Raw genomic sequence first — 14,465 nt, 5'->3', positions numbered from 1 at the left:
AGTCGGCAGCAAACCCAGGTGTTAGCTAAATGCTGAAAAAACAGAAAAAATTGGAACAACTACTAACTAAATTTTGCCTGTCTAAGAGAGAAAAACTGAGAAAAGTCTACGGGAACTTTTCAGTCAGGAAAGCTGCAAATATGCTTTAATGTCTGGAGACAAAGACGACCAAAAAAACAGTTGATTACTCGTCTGTTGAATGTTTTCTTCATCAGGGCCTATTAAAAAAAAGGGCGTTTCCAGCTCTCAGGAAGCTCATGAACTATTTATCAAAAGGTTTTTTTTTTTTTTTTAAAACAGCTCAAGTGAGCATAAAAACTTTTTTGCAAAATTGGAAAAGTTGTTTCAAATATTGCTGTTTCCATTAACTTTTTCTGATGCAATACTTCAAAATGTGCATATAAAAAACACTACGGTGTCGCAGCTTATGAGAATTCATTATCCGTTGTGAAAAATGGTGAAGGTGTGCGAGTGTTTTCTTACAGGAAGAGCAGTGATGACGAGTCCAATGGCGTTCATCCAGGCTGTGATGTTCTCTCTAGGAACCAGAGGTTGACTGAAAGGTGAGAAGGAAAATCTGAATTAATACTGTGCAACACATGTCAGCACTGTGCACATACCATAACTAACGGCATTGTGTTGTAGCTATCTTTACTCCAGGTCAATTAGATCCCTAAACTGTCTAAAGATTATGTGCTATTTGTACTCAGTTTTTTTTTTTTTGTCCCAATCCGAGATCACTTTCGCAGATAATAACCACTTCGCGTATTGTAGATATTAAAAGAAAACGTGGATTGTTGTGTTTTTTTCCTAGTTTAATTATAAAGTATTTTATGTATTTATACATATAGAGAGAGAGATAGCATACTGTGGGGGTTTAGCTTATAAAGGGGCACCATGACAAAGACTTCTGTGACACTTAATGACCTCCAGCCAGTGCACACATATTAAATCACACCTAGATTAACGAAAATGACATTCCTACTTTTATCAGCTTCTTTACCATGTGTCCATACTTTGTATTATAAATTGATAATGCTGTATTTATTGGGAATATTACACAAACGACACATGTCAGTTAAAAATTGCCTTGAATGGGACACCTCTTGCTATTTCTGTATCACACCTTTTCAACACCACGTTGAGCAAAGCATTGCCGACGTCTTTTCCCGGAACGGCCAGCGCCATCAACTCCACGCAGGTAACATGCAGAGCGTGAGCTGCAGGGTTTGGGAACTCGTTGAACCTCCAATCACAGTTGGGGAACGGACCAGGTGACTTTCCTGCCATCGGTTCGACAAGAGTTAAGGAGGGTAAACTGAAGTGTTATCTGTCTCCATTTTAATTACTGTAGCAATGTAACACATCAACCCCTTCAACAGGTTTAACTTTTCTATTATAACAACCCCACTGGCGGCAATAAAATGAAATGACAAGGACAAATCCCTCTTAAAAGCCATCAAGGGACACTAGATGGTAAATAAATTATCCAGCCAGCCCCTCTTTCTGATACCAGACATCCGTCTAATGTATTTACAGTGATGGGTGACATTAATGAAGGATATTGTCCACCAGGCGTCCAATCAGCTTGCAGTAGTAGGTGTCATCAGGGATCCAGACGTTGTCCTCTCTGGGGTTCATGCCGAACTTCAGGTAAGTTTCACTCAGACACCACCCAGGTGTTCGGTTTTCCTGAAAAACAACATTACACTGTAAAAACTGCTAATATCATGATATAAGCCTTGTATATCTGCATATGAAATGAGACCAAAACATGCATGGTTTTATTTACGATACATCGTGTATATGTTTGATTGATTTTCGTGTTAAGCACACAAGCATGGCCAACCCACATGGGTTTACAAGACACCAATATACTAGCATTGCAGCAATACATCCAAAATGCACATTATTCTGCTGCTCAGTTCTCAAACAAAATATGTTGTCTTCTATCCCAGTCCTGACATTCTGCCATGAAAAAGATTCTCCTTCTAAAACAGCAAGAAAAGACTGTATGTGAGTTCTCTGCCTACCTTCAGTGAGGACATGATGGCGTGAACCAGCTTTCTCTTCAGGTTGGTTCTGTCTCTCAGGTGTCGTTCGTAGTAGTGAAGAGTGTTGTATAGGTAGGTGACTGGACGATCTGTACATAAATACAATGCTAATTAGCACATTACACATTCTAAAAAATATCAGAAGTCCATAAAACAATACAGTTAAAGGACCAGACTGATAAGCAGTACCAGTAAGAGTGGTAGTGCTGCTAAAATCTCATAGATGCCCATCTCTATTCTTGTTCTTTATCTGCAGACTGACACATTGAAGCATCCTGACTCACCATGGAACTTGTACAAGCCTCCTAGATGATCCAGCAGCGTTTCCAGACTCTTGGAGACGGGAAGAAGCTCCAGGAAGCGATGGATGACGATGTCAAAGACCGGAAGGAAGCGCAGACACACATTGCCAAAGTAGATTGGCAGGTACTGAGGCTGGAGCTGCATGGGAGGGTTGACTTGGTCCGCGAGACCCTCAAAGTACAACTTCTCTGGGTATTTCTGGTAGAAGAACAATAACGAGATATTTTTTAATTTCTGTGCACTGTGCTTTTAATTTTGTGCTTGCAGTAACTGTATTTGTGGTGTTCAGTAGATGTGCACCTTGTGGTAGTTCATGTGTTTGTTGTGCCAGTCACTCTGCAGCCAGTGCTCTGGAGCGTTCTCCTTCACAAAATCATTCACTCTGTTCCTGAAGTCGTTGGGCTTCAGCAGCAGCAGCTGAATGATGAAGTAACAAACCTGAGCTTCGTTTCCCTCGTGGCTTCGCATTGCCTGAAGATAGAGGCAAAGAACAGCGACATAAACTCACCTTTAGCATGTTTCTGATGGCATAAAGAGCTAAGGAAACATCTATATTCTTCTGTATGTCCTCACCAGACACAGGATGAGTCTATCCAGCGTCACTATGTTGTATTTCCAAACCATGTCATTGAGTATTTCGATGCACTTGTTGAGCTGCTGTCCTCCAGCCGATGTCGAGAACTCGTACACAAGGAAGTCGGCAAACGTGCGCACGTGAGCCACCAGCGCACGAGCGCCAATTCTCTCCAACACCCTGAGTGAGGAAAATAAATCAGGCTCATCATCTCATAATAAGGCTTCACTCTCCCTCTGGATCAATTAGTCAGTTCGAGTCTCAAGAAAATCCTCCCTTGGGCCAATTAATGTAAATATTAAAGGCCTCAGTGTCAGCGGTGAGATGCATCATTAACTCAAGCTACATCAAAATAAACTCAGTGGCATTCGCAGGAATTAGTGTAAAAATGAAAATATAAAGAAGTCATATGCTCCAAAGCCAGGCTCGGTTCTACAGGGCCGCAAAAGCAGACCTTTCATCCTTAGTTGAAATCTGACTAATATAAATGTCAGAATTTAATTGCGAGGAACTCGTGCTGAGTTCATTGCATGGTTAGTCTATTCACTCTGCAAAATGGTGTAACATGGTGATTAAAACAGGACTCGTGTGCTGTCAGTCTGTGCATCTATGCTTGGATAACTCTGACAACAGCAGGATAACTTTAATTTGTGGTGTTTGCAGAATTTAGTGCGGTGTATAGATAATGGATGGATGGATGCTGCCTGACTCGCCGCCAGCCTTTGACCTGAAACTTTAATAAGCACCAGACAACCTCGGTGAAGAAGAACCTGTGCAGATATGTCTAAATAAATGCACAGCTCATTTAGACGGAAGTATACAGTGTTTGTTTTGCAACTCTTGGCTTAAAAACTGAAAATATTCCTGAAGAAAATACGCTGTATTTTGCGACATTCATAGAAACTTTGGTCCAAAAGGAAATGCAGATGTTGCGTTAAGTTTTACACCTTTGCTACCACTACTGATGAATGTCAAGTTGTGTATATTTGACACTTTAATGCAGACAAAAACAGCTGTATGCGTATATTAACAAAGTGATAATTGCTGGACGATGATCACTTCTAGGTGTCTGCACTCATTTCAGATGCACCAGAAGTCATTTTTTTCTGGAGCCATGTCTTCGATTTGGGTTTTGCATTTGTAATTTATTTAAGTTAGTTTGTAAAGTTTTCTTTTCTCATTTTTGTACATATATTGTGTCTAAGTATTTCATTTGAGGGCATCAGACAGCTGCCAAAATGGTTGCATATGGAAACTTTACTTAAAGAGTGTGCAAGTTAAGATGCTTACATTTGTGCAAACACATGATGATCATTAGGCTGTTTCTGGTGATCATCTGACCATCAAGAGCAGCTACTGTGGTTGAAAATAGACTCCTTTTTTTTGTTCTTCACTGGCTCAGTAAGGCTCTCCCTGCCTGACACTTAAAACAACCCATTAGTGAAACAATCTATACCTGAGTATTTTTTAAAAAGAGGAGTCAGAGGAGGCTGAAGAAGAAGGAACTGTGCAACTCTGACATAGCTGATGATAAAAACTGCAGAGGGATTACAATTGAGTCAGTGAAGAAGAGAAAGTAGCTCATTACATTCAATCATGTTGGCTAACGCAGTGCTAGGGCTAAAATATTACATGAATAATATATTAACAGCAATCCCAGTTTTGTCTTCACAGAATTAAAAGTAACACGATCGACTGCAGTACTGATGTTTAAAATGCTCCACTCATTAAAAACAGCCGATATAGATAAACTCACTTTTCCAACTTGGGAAAATATGACTTTAGAACATCTTATTTGGCTGTTTTCCAACAATTTTTGGTCTTACACCTGTCTGAAGAGTCTGTGAGGTGTTTAGGAACATCTGTAAATTGTAGTGTCTGTTAATAAGCACATGTTCAGTAAGTGAGGAGTTTAGCCCCTGCACAGATTATAGGAGTGACTCAGACAACCTCACAGAACAAATTAATGTATTTTTTAGGCTGAAATATTTTACAAATGTCAAGTCTTAAGTCACTGACATTCTTTACATTGATAAAGTTAGAAAATTTAGTCTGGAGTCATGCTTTTGATCAAAATATCCTCATTTTTTTCCACTATAGTCTGCTTGTTATACTGTGTGTAGAAGGTAATTTTTTTGACGGCAGACCTGAAGCCGATCTGGTTGATGTGGTCGGTCTCCAGCAACATCTTCCACAGCAGACAAAGGAACAGCGGTGGCGAACCCTGCATGGAGAAGTGCGTGATGATGTCATTCTCGTTGGCCATCGACTTCCACTTCCTGTACTCCTCCTCCACGTTCTTCTTGAGGTTGAAGCGGGACTCCTGGGGCACGTTGTTCTGTTTGAAGAACGCCTGAAGCAAAAACAGGGGATTGATTACTTTAATTTTGAATAAAACTGAAATTACAGTTAATAATTTGTGCATTTGGTTCATGAAAAGTCATCATATTCACACCTGTAATGGAGCGGGGAAGCAGGACAGAGTGTGTGAAGCCCAGTTATGAGGCGTGAAGTTAATGATGGTCTGCAGGATGTCTTTACACCAAGTTCCATGGATGGAGTCGGACCCTGTGAAGAAATCTGAACAGATAAGTTTGTAAAGTTTTCTTTTCTCATTTTTGTACATATATTGTGTCTAAATATTTCATTTGAGGGCATCAGACAGCTGCCAAAATGGTTGCATATGGAAACTTTACTTAAAGAGTGTGCAAGTTAAGATGTTTACATTTGTGCAAACACATGATGATCATTAGGCTGTTTCTGGTGATCATCTGACCATCAAGAGCAGCTACTGTGGTTGAAAATAGACTCCTTTTTTTGTTCTTCACTGGCTCAGTAAGGCTCTCCCTGCCTGACACTTAAAACAACTCATTAGTGAAACAATCTATACCTGAGTATTTTTTTAAAAAGAGGAGTCAGAGGAGGCTGAAGAAGAAGGAACTGTGCAACTCTGACATAGCAGATGATAAAAACTGCAGAGGGATTACAATTGAGTCAGTGAAGAAGAGAAAGTAGCTCATTACATTCAATCATGATGGCTAACGCAGTGCTGGGGCTAAAATATTACATGAATAATATATTAACGGCAATCCCAGTTTTGTCTTCACAGAATTAAAAGTAACACGATCGACTGCAGTACTGATGTTTAAAATGCTCCACTCATTAAAAACAGCCGATATAGATAAACTCACTGTTCCAACTTGGGAAAATATGACTTCAGAACATCTTATTTGGCTGTTTTCCAACAATTTTTGGTCTTACACCTGTCTGAAGAGTCTGTGAGGCGTTTAGGAACATCTGTAAATTGTAGTGTCTGTTAATAAGCACATGTTCAGTAAGTGAGGAGTTTAGCCCCTGCACAGATTATAGGAGTGACTCAGACAACCTCACAGAACAAATTAATGTATTTTTTAGGCTGAAATATTTTACAAATGTCAAGTCTAAAGTCACTGACATTCTTTACATTGATGAAGTTCGGAGTCATGCCTTTGATCAAAATATCCTCATTTTTTTCCACTATAGTCTGCTTGTTATACTGTGTGTAGAAGGTAATTTTTTTGACGGCAGACCTGAAGCCGATCTGGTTGATGTGGTCGGTCTCCAGCAACATCTTCCACAGCAGACAAAGGAACAGCGGTGGCGAACCCTGCATGGAGAAGTGCGTGATGATGTCATTCTCGTTGGCCATCGACTTCCACTTCCTGTACTCCTCCTCCACGTTCTTCTTGAGGTTGAAGCGGGACTCCTGGGGCACGTTGTTCTGTTTGAAGAACGCCTGAAGCAAAAACAGGGGATTGATTACTTTAATTTTGAATAAAACTGAAATTACGGTTAATAATTTGTGCATTTGGTTCATGAAAAGTCATCATATTCATACCTGTAATGGAGCGGGGAAGCAGGACAGAGTGTGTGAAGCCCAGTTATGAGGCGTGAAGTTAATGATGGTCTGCAGGATGTCTTTACACCAAGTTCCATGGATGGAGTCGGACCCTGTGAAGAAATCTGAACAGATACAAAGCAGGTCCCCATTTAACAGAGATCAGGGACAGACAAGTGAACTAAACTTTAACTGATATTTCATATTATATATTTTTTCATTTTCATATAATTGTCAATGAATTTAAAGTTAAATTTTAAAATGTTGTGCAAAAATAATTGTCAATTAGGCTTGTTTCCATCAAATGACTTGGAGTGAATAAACCAGGCTGCATTGTGTCGTCAGAAGAAGCCGGTTGCTTTGCTAAAAAAAAATCCTACAAAACCTGCAAAAGCAAGAAGAAACAAACAAAACTTGGTGCATCTTTGACAGAAAAATTTTCAGGAATTTGTCTCAATCAGAAAAGTTGTATTTATTCTTTAATGTCAGCTTCTATCAGTCATGTTTCAAAGGCAGACGGCAAAAGAAACTGAAAAACTGACTTAAATGTTGCTACCTCAGATCTTATTCAAAAAGGAAGTTTCCGTCTCCCATAAAGCTCATTAACTTTATAGATAAAGTCAAAAACCAAGTCAAATGAGCATATAAACTTTTTGTCTTTTATTTTAAAATTTTTCCATTTCCATCAGCTTTTTCTTGTGCAGTACCTCAAAATAAAACATAAAATGTCCTGGAAACATGAAGAAAACACAAAAGACAACAACATAACAACCAAGATTTAAAGAAAAATAATAATCTAAAACAATTAGCGGTACCTGTGACATGTGTGGCCCTGGCCAGCGTCAGGATCAGGGCTCGGTTCAGCTCCTCGGACTCAGCCGACAGAACCGTCTTTGGGTCATTGAGGAATCTGGTGAACTGAGGCTGAACCTCTGAACTCCCCAAAGCTGTGATTAACCGCAGAGCTGTGCTCTCAACACTGAGGAAAGAGGCAGAAAAACATTAAAAAAATAAAACAGACAGATGATGAAAGATGATTCTGAGGCTTTTTTTCCCGTGTTGTTCAGTGGAGGTGAACACAATAAGAACCAGAAAAGCACTCAGAGCGCATCACTCCATCAAGCCCTCTCAGTCATATAATTTCTGACAGATGAAATCTTTAAAAACAAATTCGTGGATCCAGACTATAAGCTGGATCACTGCCGAAATATAATAAATTGGTCCCTTGTGTCATTTCTGACCTTCCCTGAAAATTTCATAGAAATCAGTTTATCCATTTTTCGGTAATGTTGCTAACAGTGAGACAGACAAACAGACAGACAGACAAACCAACAGCGATCATCACACAACACAACTGTTATTACTCCTTGGCAGAATAATTACTCCTTGGTGGAGTAACAACAGTCGTACAGTTCCAGAAGTGTGGAATATGTTAAAAATGTGCTGCTTTCTAATTTAACTTAAAGGTGCTGCATGCAGCATTCAAACCAATGGGTGTCAATAGAGCAACAGCATCTAACACCAAAAGAAACAAGAAGAAGAATCAAAAATAATTTGTGTGAATGTGGATGCATTCACCTCAGAAACGATCAACCCATGTTGTTTTGCACTGCTTTCTTGGACGAGTTGCATGTAAAGGATATACAAACAAGACTGTGTGGTCACGTTACCATAGATGCAGCTGGTTCTGGTTGGTCTGAGGAACAGCAGCCAGACTGTGCAGGTGACTCAGCAGCTGGACTCTGTAATGAGGCTGGATGTGATGCATCCTGTAGCTGAACATCTCCAGTAACGTGTGGAGGATTCCCCAGGCGTGAGACTTAAAGACGTTGGGCAGCAGCTGGCCTAAAACAGAACAGAGAGTTATTATTCAGCATGTTTCTGCTGTTTCAAAGAGACAAATCCTGTAATTAATTATTTAATGACTAACAGTATTTTCTCTCGTATATTCTTTTATCTGGCCCTGCTTCAACGTATTAATTGCTAGTCACACTGATCCTGACATTTTTGGCTCTATTATTCAATTCAGTCCAGTGTTATATTTGTTTATTTGTTTAGTAATATTATAGCTGATATATTTAAATACTCGGGTTAAGACATAACAGTGTTATTTATGGTGTGAAATTACCTGAGTAATGTACATATTATGGATTAAAACCCTACAAAAATTACTCAACATTAATGAAAAAACAAGAAGAAACAATCACAACTTGGTGCATCAATGAGAGAAAAATGGAGGAAAGTCTTCAAGAACTGTTCTCAATCCAGAAAGTTGTAATTATTCTTTCATTTTATTTTATAGTCTCCCTTTTCATTTATTTTTACGGCTTGTGCAGTTATAGATAAATGACTGGGATGTTTGCAGTCTTATGAGAATTATGTGCCACTGTTATATAGAACAGTTAAAACAACAGTCATTGCATCAAAGCATTTTCTAATAAAGAAAAAGAATATATTTGTTGTTACAAATTAACCTGACTAATTTAAATACTGGGGGTTAAGACCTGGGGTTAATAGTGTTATTTATGGTGTAAAATTACCTGAGTAATTTACATATTTGGTTTAAAACTTTGCAAAAAAACTAATATCTGTTATTGGTTTTTCTTGATTATTTTTTTATCTGTATTTTCAACACAATGGACATTTTTAGTGAATTAAATTGCACTCACTGATGAATCCTTTGATGCCAAGAGACTCTATTTCCATGTAGACCAGCAGCCGGCTGTATGTTTCTACCAGAGCTGGAGCCAGAGCAATGCTGGACTTAGCGTGGGCCAACTTGATCACACGAGTGGCGATGCTGTGGATCAGACTAGAAACACAGATGGTTTACTGCATTTCAAAAAACTTTTATTTTTAACCAATCATCTAAGCCTGTGATCTTTCCACTACCTCATCTTTGCATGCACAGTGAGTGAGTCCAGCAGGTTCATGGGAAGCGGAGTGACCGATCCCGATGCGATGCAGCTGGTTCCCGGCAGGTTGATCTTCATGGTTCCGTTTCCGTAGATGGTTTCCACTAAGACGCCCATGGGCAGCGTGAAGCACTCGGAGTTTGTGCTGTAGGCGTTACACAGCAGCGCGATCTTATAGTCGGACATCCCCAGAGTCTTGTTACGCAGAGACTGCTGGAGAAACCTGCAAAAAAAAAGAGGAATGTTGGTGTAAAATTAGAGAGTTTTGTGGCATTTACATACTCTGATGAGTAAGTTAAAGGTTCTTACTCGTGGTGCAGCTTCAGGGAGTGAGGTATTGGGATCTGCAGCTTGGAGTTGTCGTTCTGAGCTTTGCGGTTCAGGTGGATCCAGATGCAGGTCATCGCAAACGAATGAGTCGACTGGGGCTTGTTGATGTCAGGAACTGGAATGCACTGAAGAGGGACAGAAAACAAAGGCTTACCTTACACAACTGGTAGAGCTTCACAGTTCAAACGAAGCCAAAATGATAATTATTTTGACAAATATTGAGACTATTTATGGCGATGATTCATCCCTGCTAATGCACAAATCTCTGCATCACAATTACACTCGTCCTTACTCACAGCTCATCTCCTACCTGCAAAATAAAAATAAAACTCTAACAAAAAATTTAACTAAACAGAGCTGCTTTCACTTTGTTGTGCAATTAAGTAATTCATTGTATAGCGTCTCCCTCATGAACACCCGAGTGGACGCTGGGTGAGGAAGAAGAAGAAGTGAGGTAACGTTGGCTTTGTTTTTCTTGGCTTTCATTTGTTTGTGTTGCAATTTGTGTTATTTTTTTTAGCTGGTTGAGCAAGTTAGCTGTGTAGACGAAGCTTAAAATATTATTATTATTGCTTATAATAAAACCAACTACTTAAACAGTCTGGTCTTTACCTTTATTAAACTTGTCAGCCCTTTAATTCCCTTAATTTTGATTCAGTGTTTTTGATTTTATTGCATACTTTGTTTTACGTTTCTACTTTTTTACCTTAACTTGTGGCTTTTCTGACTTTTTGTCAATTAGTTGCACTTATTCAATAAAATTTGTGTGCATTTTATTTAACTTATCTGTACTGTTTTTAATTATTTTAATGGATTTTACTTAGCTTTTAAGTTATATTCTTAGAACTTGGCTTGTAAAGCACATCAAAAAACCTCTATGCATGATAAGATGTTAAAGAAATAAACTTGATTGCTTGCCTTGCAGCACAGACACAACTCTCATGCACTGCTGCACGCAAATGTTGTGTTCTTACATCCAAACAACAAATGCTAACCTACTTCGAGGGAGTAACCTTTGATTTTCTGCTCCAGATATTTCATTTTACTAATCTGTTCTCTGTTGTATCTCACTTTTCTACTCCAGACTGCAGCTACAGCATCCAGGACATTTTGCATAGATGCATGACGTAACACAAAAGTGAAACCGAAACATCTGGATCGGTCCCTGCTGGCTGGCTGACCGGTTTAGCTTGATTTGAGATGTAGCAGAGCATTTAATACATCAACATTGAAGTTAATTGTGTTTATTTAGTTACAAGAGGCCAGAATCATGATCAAGATTCATTTGTAATGAATTGTGCAGCTCTAACCACTAGTACTGTTGGTTGAATTTACTCCCTACATTCAAATGCTGCAACTACTACTAAAAAAGCAGACCTTATTATAGCTAGCTGAAATGCTAAATTAAATATTTAATGCAAAACACATGGTACACAACAAAAATAAAATAAAAACCTGTTGTAGGGTTCACATGACTGATTTGTTAAAGTCAGTGGACAAGAAGCTGAAGGTTTTTTTGTCCTTGTCCAGCATCAACAACGTAAACTTCACCGTATAAGCTAGCATTACATAGGGAAAAATTAATTCTTCTATTTCCTCTGTGTTCACAAAACTGCAGAAAACTAATATTTATAACTAATGTTTGTTTTGTTAAAATCATGGGCAAGTTCCTGCAGCATAAAGCCACCTAACGATGACTGAATCATGTTTTTGGCAGACTTGTACCTCTTTTTCAGGGTAAAGCAGGTCGAAAAGCTTCATGACTGGTAGGAAGTCGGCCAAGGCGTTCTTCTGAATGCTTCCTGATATGAACTGCAGCAGGACCCACATCAGATGATCCCTTCCTTTAATAAGACCTCTGCCTGCAAGCTAAAGAGAAGGAATGAGTCAAAGAAAAAGACAAGTAGTTAAAAATACGTTGTTGCCTTAACTTAGCTTTTACCTGTGTTCCCTATGACTCAGAAACAAGTGAACTCTGTATTTAACAAGAAATGTGTCTGTTTCGATAGCAAATTTCCTTCCTGAGCTGCCCTCAATCTGCTTAAATTGTCTGGATTCAAAGTAAAAAGTGACAGATTTCAGTGTTTTTCTTCCCTCTTACCTTCTGGTGTAGCGACAGCACCATGTGAGGGAAGCTCGCGAACTGAAACAGCACAAAGAAGATGAGCTGCGAGGACAGATGCTGCCACAGCAGCTGGCTGGTTCCTCCGATGTCGGCGTCAAAGTGCTCCTCGGTCTCGGATCGCTCCATGGCGTAAACCACCAGGTCCACCAGCTGCTCCTCCAGCACCGGGCAGCGCTGCTTGTGCTGGGAGGGCAGGAGGGGAGTGTTACAGGGGGAAGAAAACGGTGGGAGAGGAGGTTAAACCGAGGAAAGGGAGGGAAAGACGTCCGAGGACAGAGAGGAAAAGGAAGGAAAGAGAAAGAGGGAGGGAAAAAAAAAATAATAGAAACATCTTAAAATTACTTCACATTCAGAGTTATATTGATAGATGCTCCAGCAGCTGTTAGAAAACATGCATCTCCTTACTGCCTCTGTCATCTGGTACAACTTACTGTAGACTCATTCCAGCATTTATCATACCCTTCGTCAAATTTTTAGAAACTGAAGTGTCCACGTAACTGCCACTAAGATTTCTGTCAAATCTTCTACAGTTCAAGACCTTTAAGTTAACTTACATGGCAAAAGAAGCTTTTTGTGTTTTGTGGGCAGCTGTGATATTCTAGACCCAAGATTTATCTGCTGATTAGTGGTACATTAACAAAATTAAATGCAGATGAATATGTAAGAAAGTAATGCATTTCACTAGCATCCTGTTCAAACACTGCAGCTCTTTTGTTCCTCAGGTGGTTACAGTTTTGCAGCTTTATTTCTGTTGGTTTTTGGAAAAGACAATACCATAACCCTTTCTGCATTGATCTGGGATGATTTGCTTATTTTTGTTCATTTTGGCCAGCCAATCAATCTTCTGTTGTTGATTGTTTATGCCCATTTTTGAAATAAATGTAAAGATTAGCTGCAACCGCTTGACTCTTTTAGTTATGTTGGACCTACTTTGCAGAGAGCCTTTTTCTGGAGACTTTAACAACAGAAATACTGATAATTGTGCAGAATCTTACATCAAACTTTTGTTAATGCAAATATATTGTAACACTGCTGACATAAATAGAATTGAGCTCAGCAGAAGTCTTACAATGTACCTGATTTTCAGCAGCATATTTGAGCTGCATAATAAGGTGCACAACAAGCTCACCTGCATTAAATATATGCAACAGCAACTATTAACAGTCAGGATGCTGCATGACTTTGTGCTGTTAAGACCTGTGTTACACATTTTTGTAAACACTGGCAGCTACATATTTGTGGTTTCTCTGCAGCAAACAAACATCCACTCAGCAGCAAGATAATCCAACTTTCACGTGGAGGATCATGAGAAGCAGTTTAACACTGGAAGAGCTGCAATCTCCAAGAATAGAGAAGGACTGCACTGGACTCAATGTGTTTCAGTACAAGCAGTTAAATAATTTCTCACTTTACTATCCTTAACTTTCAACGCAGAGCTGCATTACAAACACTGCAGGAGCACTGTGAGCAGAGTATCACTGCACCGGAAGATTATCTTGACAAGGATGTGCAATCTCGGAACTTTTTGAGTGCACCTTTATACACCATGGAGGACATAAAAATGCAACATCTGTGAACCTCATAGGAGTACCATACCTGAAGCAGAGAAGATGAGACTCTCATGTATAAAAAGGGGAGTTTGATAAAATATGGGATTAGAGAGGGAAGGAAGCAAGTCAGAAACGTGGCTGGAGGTGGGGTTAGGTTAGCTTAAAGAGAGAGATACAGGGAGGTGACAGGAAGGCAGGTTAACTGTATTTTAAAGCCCCGATCAGCAACTGATCACTACATAAAAACAGGCACAATATTTCCAAACATATGACCTTCACTTGTGTTTAATTAATTCCTGTAAGACCTATAAACTGTAAAATTAAAACTATATACACATACAACCAAACTTAAATTCGCACACCACTGACAGAGCAGACGGAGTAAAAGGTCTCTTAGCAAAGGGTTGAACAGCACAGCACAACACAACACAGCACAGTAAAGTACAAAAGCACAGCACTAAACAGCAAACCAAACCGTGCAACTCATTCCAGCATGCACACTAACAGGTCTGGGGAAGGAGGTGCATCGGGAGGGCGAAGAAGAGGAGCTGTGAAGTCGACGGTGGGTCACTTTATTACACTTTTACGTATTCGCCTTCAGTACAACTTCTCTTCTGCTGCACCCGAATACAGCGTCATGCTCACAGAAAAGGAGAGAGAAGGCGACAAAGAGACACAGAAAAAGAGGGAGAAGAGAGAAGGGTCCACAGGCATATCTTCTGGAAGAAAGCTGCTTA

At 39.5% G+C, this 14,465-nt stretch overlaps 1 protein-coding gene across 2 annotated transcripts in view; it reads right to left on the bottom strand.

Moving 5' to 3' along the window:
- Positions 1-14,465, bottom strand: part of med23 (mediator complex subunit 23) — a 32,830-nt gene that overhangs the window by 7,186 nt on the left and 11,179 nt on the right. For both annotated transcript variants that reach the window (XM_023285034.3, XM_035955086.2), the window contains 16 exons: positions 12,155-12,361; positions 11,779-11,922; positions 10,033-10,178; positions 9,701-9,946; positions 9,478-9,620; positions 8,479-8,653; positions 7,624-7,787; positions 6,809-6,933; positions 6,501-6,706; positions 2,931-3,111; positions 2,658-2,828; positions 2,339-2,555; positions 2,034-2,143; positions 1,566-1,692; positions 1,127-1,292; positions 484-556 (listed from right to left, as the gene is read on the bottom strand). In XM_023285034.3, coding sequence (XP_023140802.1) covers positions 484-556; positions 1,127-1,292; positions 1,566-1,692; positions 2,034-2,143; positions 2,339-2,555; positions 2,658-2,828; positions 2,931-3,111; positions 6,501-6,706; positions 6,809-6,933; positions 7,624-7,787; positions 8,479-8,653; positions 9,478-9,620; positions 9,701-9,946; positions 10,033-10,178; positions 11,779-11,922; positions 12,155-12,361 — 2,601 coding nt within the window. The remainder of the gene's footprint in view (positions 1-483; positions 557-1,126; positions 1,293-1,565; positions 1,693-2,033; positions 2,144-2,338; positions 2,556-2,657; positions 2,829-2,930; positions 3,112-6,500; positions 6,707-6,808; positions 6,934-7,623; positions 7,788-8,478; positions 8,654-9,477; positions 9,621-9,700; positions 9,947-10,032; positions 10,179-11,778; positions 11,923-12,154; positions 12,362-14,465) is intronic.

Source organism: Amphiprion ocellaris, chromosome 12 (assembly GCF_022539595.1).
Source record: "Amphiprion ocellaris isolate individual 3 ecotype Okinawa chromosome 12, ASM2253959v1, whole genome shotgun sequence".
NCBI classification, from domain to species: Eukaryota; Metazoa; Chordata; class Actinopteri; family Pomacentridae; genus Amphiprion; species Amphiprion ocellaris.
This window is presented reverse-complemented; position numbering and strand designations above follow the sequence as displayed.